The following is a 12,969-nucleotide window of genomic DNA, read 5'->3' on the forward strand; positions in this document are numbered from 1 at the left end:
CTTAAGTAGATATTTTCTCGGAGAAGGTTATAAATGGCCAATGATAACATGAAAAGATGTTCAATATCACTAATCATTAGGGAAGTGCATATTCCTGATTGCTAATGTCACTGAACACTTTTCATATATGTATATGAAATATAAACATATGTATGTATGTATATGCATGTATATATATGTGTGTGTATGTGTGTGTGTGTAAGTGTGTGTGAGATACTGGAGATGGAATCCAGAGGCCTTCTACCTCCAAGCTATACCCCCAGCCCTTTTATCTTTATCTTTATTTTGAAACAGGGTCTCGTTACGTTGATGAGAGGCTCGTTACTTGCTGAAGCTGTCCTCAAACCTCCAGTCCTCCTATCTCAGCCTCCCAAGTACTGGGATTACAGGTGTGTACCACCACGCTCAGCTTTTCTTTATATAGTTATTGGCCATTTGTATTTCTTTTTTGAAATGTGCCTATTCAGTTTCATTGCCCATTTTTGATTGAGTGTTTTTAGTATTGAGTTTCCTTTATATATTCTAGATATTAATCCTGTATCAGAGGACCAAATTTAAACTATTTTGAATTACCACCTCACATCCATTAAAATGTCCAAAAACGAAAAGCGGAAGGAGAAAGGGGCGGAGGACAACCAGTGACAAGGACCTGGAAACTGGAGGCTTGTTCATGGTCAGTGGGATTGTAACCTGGTGCAACATTTTGGAAAACACTATGGTGGGGCCTCAAAAAATTAAAAGTAGACTTACTTAAGACTCAGAAAACCCACATCTAGGTATATATCCTAAAGAATTAAAAGCAGGACCTTGAACATAGATATTGCCATGTCTACACTTAAAGGATTCACAGTAGCTGAATGGTGGAAGTAACGTCAGCACCATGGATGGATGGATGGATGGATACACAAACTGTTGTGCATTCATACAGTGAAATACTATGCAGCCTTAAGAAAAGAGATTCTGACACTGGCTACTACATAAATAAGCCTTGAGAACACGATGGGAAATGAACTTTCAGTCATTAAAAGACCAATATTGCATGATTCCATTTCTAAGAAGGCCTGAGAGTAGTCGAAGTTAATAGAGAAAGAAACTGGAACAGCAGTTTTCAGGGCCTAAGGAAGATGAAACAAGACAGGGAGTCATTATTTAATTTCAGGAGTTGGGGATGGGCAAACTAGGGGTCATTATTTAATGAGTACAGAGTTTCAACTTTGCACACTGAAAGAGTTCTGGAGATTGGTTGCACAACAATGTGAATGTACTTAATGCTACTGAATTGCACACTTAAAAATGGCTAAGATGCTCCTTAATCAAGATCGGCCTTTCTCCTCTCCTATCTTTCCATTAAAACTTAGCTAGTATTTCCCCTCTAATATCTGGGGTCCTACTGGTATCCTTTGTGTTTTCTAGTTTGGGCATATTAGAGGAAACATGTGTATCTTCTCCTTCTGTGCTTGGCTGATCTCACTTAACATGATGCTTTCCAGGGCTTTCCATCTTCTTGCAAATGATATAATTTTGTTCTTCTTTATGGCTGAATAGAATTCCATTGTGTGTATTTCCCACAGTTTTGCTATCCATTCATCTGTTGATGGTGATCTGGGTTGGATCCATATTTTGGCTATTACAAATTGTGCTGCTATGAACATAGGTATGCATATGTTGCTGTATTTCTCTGAATTCAACCCTTTTGGAAAGATACCCAGGAGTGGTATAGCTGGATCATATGGTGGATCTATTCCCACCTTTCTTAGGAATCTCCACACAGATCTCCATAGTGGCTGAACTAGTTTGCACTCCCACCAACAGTGTAAAAGAGTTCCTCTTTCCCCACATCCTCGCCAGCATTTGTTGTTGTTTGATTTCTTTATTTTAATGCAACCATTGGTGGGGGGGGGGAGAGAAAACGGGGGCGGGGGGGAGAGGGCACCAAATATAGTGTAAATGTATACTATTTATGTTCAATAAAAAAATTGTTAAAAAAATTACTTTTGTATCAAAGAGTTTAAGATTTCAAAAGATTGGTGTTCATATGATTGATATTTTTCTTTCTGTTTTCTTTCTCTTTCATGTTTTGAAATGTTATATCTATATATCTCAAAGTCATATTAATATACTCAAGATTTTCTAACGATTTTGTGATGTTTTTATCTTTAACTCTCCAGTGTATTTTGAATTCATTTTCTCATAAACTATAGGGCAGAAATAGTGTGATTTTTCAAAATAGGTAAGTTAATTAGGGACAAATTGACATGTTTACTAGATTGTATTCTCATTAAGAAATAAAACATTTCTCTCTCGTTAGTCAAAAATGTCTGTCACAGTTATGTGTAAATATTATACTCCCTAATAAATTTTAGAAAACTTAAAAAAAAAATGGCTAAGATCTCACAGGCTTGAGTCCAGCCACAGCAGCTTAGCACGGTCCTCAGCAATCTAGTAAGACCCTGTTTCAAAACAAAACCTAAAAAATATCTTGGGGTGTAACTTAGAAGTATAATACCTTGGGTTCAATGCCCAGTACCAAAAATAAATAAGTAAGTAAGTAAATAAATAATAATATATTAAAACAGGGTAGGGAATATATCTCAGATATAGAAAATCCCTAGGCCAATAATAACAGTACCACACACAAAAAAAACAAATAATTGCTAAGATAATGAATTTTATGTTATGTGCAGTATACCACAAATGAAAAAAAAATAGTTACCACCATTTGTGATATCTAAAATGTCTACGATGAGCTGGACGTGGTGGTGCATACTTGTAATTCTGGTACTTGGGAGGCTGAGGCAGGCAGATAGCAGGTTCCAGGGTAGCCTCAAACTAATGGAGACTTTGTTTCAAAACCAAGAATAAAAAAGGGCTGGGGGGTATAGCACAGAAGTAGAATTCTCCTGGGTTCAACTCCCAGTGCCAAACAAACAAACAAAAAATTTACACAAAAGGTGTCTATGAATGACCTTTGTAGTATAAGACACAGAGGTCACGTGGTATAAAAAAACCACCTGGTTCTATTAAGGCCGAGGCTCGAGGTATGGGAGGAAGATGGCGGTCACATGGGGCACTGTGGTGGTGCCATGGGAGGAAAGGACACACCGAGAAGGCACAGAAGGGCCCCAGTCACCAGTGGACAGGTTGAGCAGAACACACCAGATCCTGGATGGGACTCCATCACTGAGGCAAAGGTGCCCCTGGGGGAGCAGGCAGAGAGGCAGTGTGCTTGGGTGGACAGAGCGGCCGTGGGTCTCACAGCACAGTCAAGTAAGTAGTCACAAGACCTGGTCTGGAATTGCCTTGAAGATGCTGGTCCAGGGACGGATGGGCTGTGCAGGTGGCTGCCACGCATACGTATTAAAGTGTTGACTGTCCCAGGAAAAGCGCTCAAGAAGAGGAGCCTAGAGACAGCAGCCACTCCAGAGAGGTGGGGAGAGGAGGGTGGCCTACCCAATGGGAGGGAGCTGCAGCCAGGAAGGAAAGCAGGCAATAGGAGTCAGCGAGAGGCATGTCACAGTCACCTGCAAGGAGGATGAGTTTGGCAGTATCAATGCTACCAGGGATCAGACACAACAGGTGGACTGAGAAACTGTTCCGGAGGAGTCAAGCAGCCGAGCACTGGCATGAAGGCATGACTCTGATGCCTGGCTGAACCTAGATTTGCAGAGAAGTGGGGTTGGGCACAAAAGGACTCACAAAGACGGTGGCGATGAGCTCACTGCACTTTGGAGCTGAGCAGCAGCTCTGCAGGAGGATGAGGAGGGCAGAGATACGGAGCACATGGGGTGGGGTGGGGCCAAGGGAGCAGAGACAGATGAAGATGGCCCGCCTGCCACTCACAGGAAGCTGTGCTTCATCCTGGAGGCAAGGGGGAGCCATTCGAATATCTTTAAGCAGGGAAATGACATGGTTGGAGTGGAGTTTTAGGGAAATCCCTGGGTAGCAATGTGGAGGATGGATGGGAGGTACTGAGACAGGCGGCAAGAGCCCCTCTGGGAAGCTTGTGGTAATTAAGCCCGCAATGTTCCTGATTTTTCTGTCTTCAGTCTCTTACTCACAAGAAATCATTTTCTCCTTAGAGGACGGGGTGGCCTGACCCTTCCAGCTCTCCTGGAGCTTCCCACTGGCCACTTAATTACAGAGGGAGAACACACAGGTGCTTCGCTGAGGGGGCGCTGACGCCGGCGGAAGCCGGGAGGCGCGCGGCGGAGTTCCCTTTGCAGGCTCACTCCAAGGATGGTGTGCGCTTCTTTTTCGGTTAATTTTTGGGATGCTATTACCACCCTCCTCTCCAGCTCTGGTAACAAAAGCATTTCCTGCTGCTCTTTTCTCTTTAAACCCTGAGGTTCTACTTCCATATAACCAACATTGTGTGTGTTTCCTCCTCCACTTGGCTTCTAAATCAATATCTAATCCTAATGCAATAAAAATAAATCAAATGTGATTCTGGTTTTTGCCGTTTCTCTTGGAACAAGGAAGCAATGGGGGTTTTCCCTGGAAGCATGTGCATTCATCCACAGGCTCTGAGAGGATGCTGCAGGGTGCCTAACGAGGGCAAGGATACTCAAGGCCCAAGAAGGCTTCGAGGGTCTTTGGGTCAGTGCTTCAATTTAAAAGAAAACCACAGTGCATGTGCTTCTGTCTTAAAGTTTTTTTGTTTTTTGCTTCTGCAGTGCTGAGGATGGGGGCCTCGCACATGCTAGGCAAGAGCTCTACCACTGCACTACCCCGTCCCGGTGCATAGTTTTAATTCCGCAAAAGTGTTTGCTTGTTCCCAAAAGGATGAAGGACCACTTATGTGTCAGAATAAAATCTCACTATACACATGTAAACTTATTAGAAAAACTGGTTGCACTGCCAGACATTCAAAGGAGCTTGCATGATCCAGGGACCTCATTACCCGACTCAAAGAATTTGGAAAGTAGGTTGTTACATTTGATTGTTTCGCTAAAAAAAAAAAAAAAAAAAAAAGTGTGTGTGTTGGGAGAGAAGAACAGTTTTGATATTTTGATCATAAAATGTCTACAATAGTTTTCTTCTTTCCTTTTCTTGTCTTATGTCCTACCATTTTTAAGAACTTTCTGACCACTGATAATTTCTGATATATATACATATATACATATGTATTTCTTGCCAACCGCAATGTTGTCTTGGAAGCAGGAGCAAAGATTCCAGTTTGTTCATGCCTTGGAAACTGTTGACACTGAGGCTGAGATGAGCAAGATACACCACGTAGCAGCTACAGAGGAGCCGGGACACAAGTGCTCCACACATGGAAGTCCTCCACGCCAGCCTCATCCCTTCTGGTCAACGAGGAGGACAGGCTGGCTTCTAGAAGGAAGGGCTATGGCCTCTGTGGCTTAGAAACCAACCAGCAATCTATTTTGCCACAAACATGTGGCACAATGTTTACTAATAATTAGAAGTGAGTGCCCACAACACAAACAGAGCTTGTGGCAAAATAGTGCAATTACAAGACTAAACATTTAGTCTGCTACTGTCCAACCCACCCCACTCCCCAAAACAAGCGTCTCCGAATTATTTTCTAAATTACCTACTAAAGTGTTCATGAGTCAACAAGTTGTATTGACTTTAGTTTCTGCTACCATCAGGACTTATTGATCTGAGAAATAAATATTGACCGAATTATGACTGAGTCGATGCTGGTCTCCTGGGAGAATAAATCTTAATATTCGCCAAACCCTGCAGACATTAGGCCTGAAATGTTTTACTCTAAACTGCTAGCCAGACAGAGGTCCTATTGAGGTCAGCTCTTTTCCTTATTGTGAATTTTTATAGGTGTAAAATGGGATCCAAACTGACTTGTTTCTGGAAAATTTTCTATAAAAGTTTCAGATTTTTCATATTTTCAGTGATCAGAGAATAATTTGGTACTTAATTAAAGAATTGTTACTGAAAGTACTTTCATAAAACAAGTAACCCTCTTGAAATGCATATAACTGCCCTGACCTACTTCCTGTGAAAATTAAGAATTTCCTATGTTGAGTCCCAATCCACACAAGCATGCCGGCCCAAACATACAAACAAAAAACGTCAACCAAGAAAACCCGCAATCCGAACTTCCGGGAAGATGGTGACCGATAAAAGTGGGGCTTAAGAGCCCCACTAACAACCAATATCCATTACCACAAAATCAGCGCCTTTCATAGCCAGAAAACACCATCACCAGAGAAACAAAAAAATCACCAGGCTCCAGAGAGAAAGCAGACTGAGAACAGAGCTCAGAGCCACAGAGGAGATAACCGGCCTCACGCCCGAGGACGCGGCAGCAGCGTCATACTGCCGGCGGCAGCTGCGACTTCACCGGATGGCTACAGCAAGCCGAGGTGAGCCGCTGCGGAACAGCCAGGCGGGATTTCTCGCCGCAGGCAAAATCTAAAGCTCCCAGTGGCTGAGCTCAGCACACGCTGCAGGGATTCAGAGTGGAAATCAAAACCAGGAAGAAATACGCCAGCCTCATGGCCGAGGGCGTAGCAGCGGCGCCATATTGCCACCGGCGGCAGCAGCAGAGAATTCACCGAATCCAGTACAGCTACATCTGCGAACTCAAGAACAGTGAGTCAAATTGTGGGCCACAGAGGAGAAATCCCAGTACTGTACTCCCTGGGACTTGACCCAGTCGGGGAGGGGCGGTGGCAGAGATATCACACCATAGGAGAACGTGCAACCTGGAACCCCCCCACAGCCTAAAGCAGCCTCTATCGACTCTCTGGGTCGGAGACTCTGTGATACAACCCAGTAAAGGAGTAGTGGGGTCTGAGATACTATTGACTCAAGATCCAGAACACCTTAAGTGAAGTCATAGTGACCCAAGGGAAGAACCCAGAGAAGGCACAAACTTCCGAAATCATGGGAAAGAGGAATAACACTAGAGCGATGAATGCCCACAACCCCACAACATCAGAACCCGATAAAACAGAAAATCAGAGATTTCTAGAAGATCAAATCAGGAAAATAACTGTAGAAATAATAGAGGTGCTTCGAAAAGAACTCAGAGAGAGCCAAAAAGAGATAAAGGATGCAATTAATGAAGTAAAGGCCTCAATTCAAAGCACAAACAACCAATTAGAACACATGGAGAACAGAATCTCACTCTTAGAAGATGATCATTCCAAAAATGAACGCATAGTTTCTAATCTAGGAAAAAATATCCGACAGCAGGAATCTGATATTGAAGAAATATGGGCCCATTTTAAGAGAGCTAACCTAAGAATAATTGGAATAGAGGAGGGAAAAGAAAGTGAAACCAAAGGGATCAACAATCTCTTCAAGGAAGTAATAGCAGAAAATTTTCCAAACATAGAGCAAGAGGTTGATACACAGATCCAGGAAACTTATAGAACTCCCTTTAGACAGGATCCGAGAAGAGGATCCCCACGCCATATAATTGTCAAAATGACCAATGTGGAAGCCAAGCAGAGAATCTTAAAGGCAACAAAAACAAACGGCCAAGTGACATTCAGAGGCAAACCAATTAGAATCACTCCAGACTTCCCAAACCAAGTCATGAGAGCCAGAAGGGCTTGGAGTAACATATTCCAAACTCTGAAAGAAAACAACTTCCAGCCAAAAATTTCCTACCCAGCAAAACTTTCTATCAAATTAGATGGAGAAATAAGAAGCTTCCATGACAAACAGAAACTGAAGGAATTTTTGTCTTCAAAACCAGCACTAGAGAAAATACTCAAAGAGATTAACTACAAAGAAGAAATAGGTAACACACACCAGAACTAGAGAAACAGGATTTTCCATCCAACAGACAACTAAGATTGGTTATCTGTGGAGATTCATTACTTATGTTAGTCTTTTACCTATCTCTAAATGGTATTGTTTGCCTTTATTGTTGTTAATTTTTAGGATTTCTAGTTGGAATATTAATATACCTTCAGATATAGCATTTGGAAATATTTTATCCCATTCTATTAGTAACTGTTAACTCTGTTTACTTTGTCTTTGGATATACAATATTTTTTTTATTTTTTAGGGAGTTTGTATACTCCTCTGTTGCCTGTGCCATTGAAATCATATCCAAGAAAGCACTGCCAATTTCAGTGTTGTGAGGTTTTATGACCCAGATTTTCTCCTAAAAGTTTATAGTCTTAAGATTTATATTTAGGTCTTTTATCTATTTTGAGTTAATATTTGTATATGGGATTAGGTAAGGGTCCAACTTTATTCTTTTCCATATAATTATTATGTTTCAACAATATTTAGTTAAAATATTATTATTTCTACCACCAAATGATCGTGGAAACCTTATCAAAAATAACTTGACAATATAGGGAAGAATTTAGCTCTAGGCTTTTATTTAACTCCAATGGTTTATATATCTGCCTTTAGAATAGTACTACACTGTTTCAATTATTGTAGCTTTATATGGTTTGAAATCAGAAAATATATATCTTCTAGCTTTGTTCTATTTCAAGATCGTTTTGGGTATCTAGAGTCCATATTCCATATTAGGATAGAGTTTTTTTCTGAAAAATAAATATATAAATATATGATAGTTTCACCTAAAAAAATAGAAAAAAATATTCTTTGGTAAGAAAGAAAGTAAAAAGAAATATTGAAATGTTATCTTTAAGTCATAAAAAGCTTGGTATCAGACAAATGAAACTGTTATGTGAGATTATCATTTTTAATTTTGGATAAATTGCTATAATACTAGATGTCAACCACTAAGCCAAGCATGGGAGGAGGGATGGGGAGAGAATGGGGTGGGGATCGGGTGGGGGCTGACTGGGCGATGTGTGCATGTATGTCTACAAAAGTTTGTATCCCACTATGATGTATGAATACAGTGCACCAATAAAAAAAAAAGAAAAAAAAAGAAATACAATACTATCTTTAAATTAAAAAAAAAAAGAAAGAAAACCCGCAATCCAAACGGGAGTCATTTTTGAAAATACTGTTGAATCCAATCTTTTGGTAAGTGGCCAAAGCAAAAACTGCTAAGGACAGCGTTTGGATCAAGAACTGCATGGCTGACTTTTGTTTATGTTTAACTAGTAAAAGAAAGGTAGAGACACCAGACTGGACACTAGAAAAAGTTGTTTAATTTCAAGGTTGATGCTGCTCTTTCCTATGGGGTCATCGTAGGAATTCCATCACTTTTCTTAAGCCAATTATTTGTGAGCCCTTGTATGCAAAATTGGAAGGTAAACAAGGAATCCTATTATAAAAGTTAAATATGATGGCATACAAAATATGCTTTACATCTTTCTACATATATAGATACATAAAGCATATATGTATGTGCATATATATACATACATATATACACATACATACATACATACATATATATGCATATATATGGAGTCTCCTTGAGCTATATCCCATCTGTGGGATATATCAACAGAACATCAATAACTGCCTTTTGCAGTACACACACATTTTAGCATAACTTTGACAATCTCTCTCTCCACCATCTCTGTGCCTGTCCTTCTCATACATATATACAAACACTGAACAACAAAAGCAACAATCCAATAATAATGTAATTAAAAACTAAAAAATATTAAATAAATATCTATGCATTCATATTGACGTCAAGGAATTACCAAATCAACAAGTGAGGGAAATGAACAGTTCTTCCTTATTGAATAATTCCAAACATAAATATGGCGGGATTGAGGGGAATGGGAAGTCACCATTAGTATGCCTTAGTAAAAATTGCTGTAGGCAAAATGCACTTCTGAAAGCAAAATTAGTGGGAAAAGTTCAAAGAAAAAAATACATGCATGGCCTTGACATATGTCTCCCAATAATATGTTCTTATGTCCACAAACTCTTAATTTCTTTCCTTTGGGAGGTGGAACATAATTCCTCTTATCCACCTTGTATGAGAACTGGGCTTATGGATTGGTTTCTAATATGTACTGTATTGTATAGGAAGGAAAACATAAAGATTTTACAGGAAAAAATTCTGGCAGACATGACCTTAACCATGGACTGAGATGGACATTGCCACTAACAGGACACACAGTAGTTCCCCCCCTTGCTTTTTATTTTGTTTTCCCCCATATCAGCTACCCAGAGTCAACTTTAGTCTGAAAATATTAAAATTATAGAGAAAAATTTCATAAGATTAAATAACTCTTATTACAGTATCTTACTATGGTCATCCTATTGTATTGTTATTATTGCTAATCTCTTGTACCTCATTTATGAATTGAATTTTATCACAGGTACATATGTGTGGGAAAATATAGCAATTATAGGGCTCAGTACTATCTGTAGTTTCTAACACCCATTGAGGATCTTGTAACAGGTCCTCTGTGGATAGGGAAAGCTTCTGTATGGACAGCATCACTCCAACATGATGCAATGAAAAGGGAACTGCCCCTCTGTGTTCTTTTCCCCCAAATTCACAAACTCACTTCTAATTATTAGAAAACCTAGGAATCCAAATTAAGGGATGTTCTAAAAAGCTAACTGGCCACTACTCTAAAAATGTATCAATACTATGAGAGAAAAAAAGAAAGAGGAGCTGCCATAGATCAGAGGAAAATAAGTAGTATGACAAGTAAATACAATGCTTTATCCTAAATTGGAACATCCATGGAAAAATTACTAAAATCTGGCTGTGTCTGAAGTGTAAGTAACAGTGATATGTCAATTTTATTGTCTCTGGATAAATATACCATGGATACACAAGATTTAACATTAAGAGAAGGTGGATAAAGAGTATACAGATTCTTTTTCTCTATCTTTACAATTTTGCAAATCTAAAGTTATACCCAAATAAAAAGACTTAAAATGTTTTCTGGAAAATTCTTAAACAGTATCTCCAGAGTGACTCATCAAGTAAATTAATTAATGCAACAGATCTACTTTCTAACTTAAACATTTCTAAGAAAGAATTTTCTCTCTCTCTCTTTTTTTTTTCAGTAGTGGGGATGAAATCCAGGGACATTCTACTTCTGAGCTACATCCCCAGCCCTATTTTTTATTTTATATTTTGAAACAGGGCCTCATTGAGTTACAAGGGCCTCACTAAGTAGCCAAGGCTGTCCACAAACCATGATCCTCCTGTCTCAGCCTCCCAAATGCTGGGATTACAAGCATGCACCACCACGCCTAGCTCTCTTGTTTTTTCAAAAGTAGCATTGATAATAAAATATCATTTCATTGGATTTTTAGAAAGTCATTCCAGGAACTGAGCATGTTGAAAAGTAGACTCAAAAGCTAACCAAAGGAAGAGAGTATGCACTCATTTTGGGGGGAAGTTACCAAGAACTTTCAGCATGTTTTGAGTCTATAAATGTACTGTTTGGCATCGGAGTGCATTTAGGGCCTGAGAGACAATTACCACACAGAATACAGTTACTCACCAGGGCGAGTTTCCTCTGTGGTTTCAGCAGCTTTGGTTTGTGGAATGCGGTGGCTATTGGAGCTGCAGAAGAAAGTCAGGCTTTGATTAATAACTCTCCCAGACTTCATAATGCCCACCTAGTATGCGCATCACAGACATGTGCTATGCATATTTGCAGACCCCTTCTGGCCAACTGGAAGAGTTCTAGTTTCTGAACTGAGTACCCCTCATTGGGGAGTTGTTATAGTTTGTATTTGGAATGTCTCCCCCCAAAACTCATGTGTTGAATGCATGTCTCCAATGCAGCAGGGTTCAGAGGTGGGACATGGGTGGAGGAGGAAGGTCACTGAATACTTTCTTTCTTTCTCTCTCTTTCTCTCTTTTCTCTCCTTCTCCCTCTCTTGCTCCCTCTCCCTCTCCCCCTACTTCTCCTTCTCCTTCTTCTCCTTCTCCTTCTCCCTCTCTCTGCTTCTGGCCACCATGAACTGAGAACAGCTTTCCTATGTCATGCCCTACCTCTCTGTTACCAATATATGTCACCCTTGCAGCCAGCCATCAATGAACTGAACTTCTGTCTGAAACCATGAGCCTGGATAATCCTTTCTTCCTCTAAGTTGTGTTTGTCAAGTATATTGGTCACAGAGATAAAAGAGCTAACCAAAGGAGGGGAGACCCTCCCTAGTCTTTGGACATGCCATTGCCTCCCCTCAGCCAAGTCAGTAAAACAATTATGCACAAATAACTGCCTCTGTTTAGAAGTCAAGTGTGCAAGTGACAACCAGGTACACTTGATAAAGGCTGAAGATGGGACCTCCACGAGGAAACTCTATTTTACCAGCTCACCCCAATAACAATGACTGATCCTCACACTGTCCTACAAGGTAGCAAGGAGGCTCTTAGTATCCCAACTTAACAGAAGGAAACCAAGGCTCTTCCTCCAATATCATGTAACTAGTCTTTGGATTATTTGAAAGTTACACTAAGCATTAAAATCCCAGCTCTATGACTTAGCTCTCTAAGTCGCATGTTTATCTTTTGTAAGTTAAGGTAACTGGGAATGAATGAGACAATACAGATACATGAGCCCTGACCCAAAGAGAGGGGTTCTCTTCTCTCTTCCCTCCCCAGATCTAAACTGTACTTCTCAGACCACCCTAATATGAACATTCTTCTAGTCCTTCTTTCATTCCTTCCAGCTGCACCATCACTGGCTCCCACCACAGGGCTCTGCAGGGCCTCAGGAGATGACATCCTATGGTATCCTCTGAGGACTAGAGTACATCTTGTCTTGTGGCTAAATTGTTGGCATGGGAAATCTGTGTATTCCCAAGTAACTTTCAAATTTGTTTAGCTATGAACCTCTAAATTGGCCAGTGATTTAGGAACCCTCAATAGCCTATCTCGGCTTTCCTAAGTCTTATTCAGTTTTTTCCCCCCAAGATGCACCCACCTTCCTCATTCGTGTTGTTTTAAATCAGAAGTGAAATCACAGGATACCCCTCTTCTTAAGACACCACATACCCGTTTGACCTCTTTAGAAATCCAGAGCCCCTTCTTTCTCTGGAATGGATTGAAGAAGGGCTAACACCACTTTGCCCCCACCTGCCATGTGTCAAGCATTTTAAAAGTTC

General features: G+C 40.3%; 1 protein-coding gene across 2 annotated transcripts in view; it reads right to left on the reverse strand.

Moving 5' to 3' along the window:
* Window positions 1–12,969, reverse strand: part of VSTM4 (V-set and transmembrane domain containing 4) — a gene marked incomplete at both ends in the record, with an annotated part of 98,392 nt that overhangs the window by 18,937 nt on the left and 66,486 nt on the right. The window contains one exon of one of the 2 annotated variants that reach the window (XM_080694670.1): window positions 11,358–11,419. In XM_080694670.1, the coding sequence (XP_080550796.1) occupies window positions 11,358–11,419 (62 nt within the window). Of the gene's footprint in view, window positions 1–11,340; window positions 11,420–12,969 lie in introns of both variants that reach the window. The other variant, XM_080694669.1, reaches the window with a different exon arrangement.

This window comes from Muscardinus avellanarius (assembly GCF_963383645.1).
Source record: "Muscardinus avellanarius genome assembly, chromosome: 4".
NCBI classification, from domain to species: Eukaryota; Metazoa; Chordata; class Mammalia; order Rodentia; family Gliridae; genus Muscardinus; species Muscardinus avellanarius.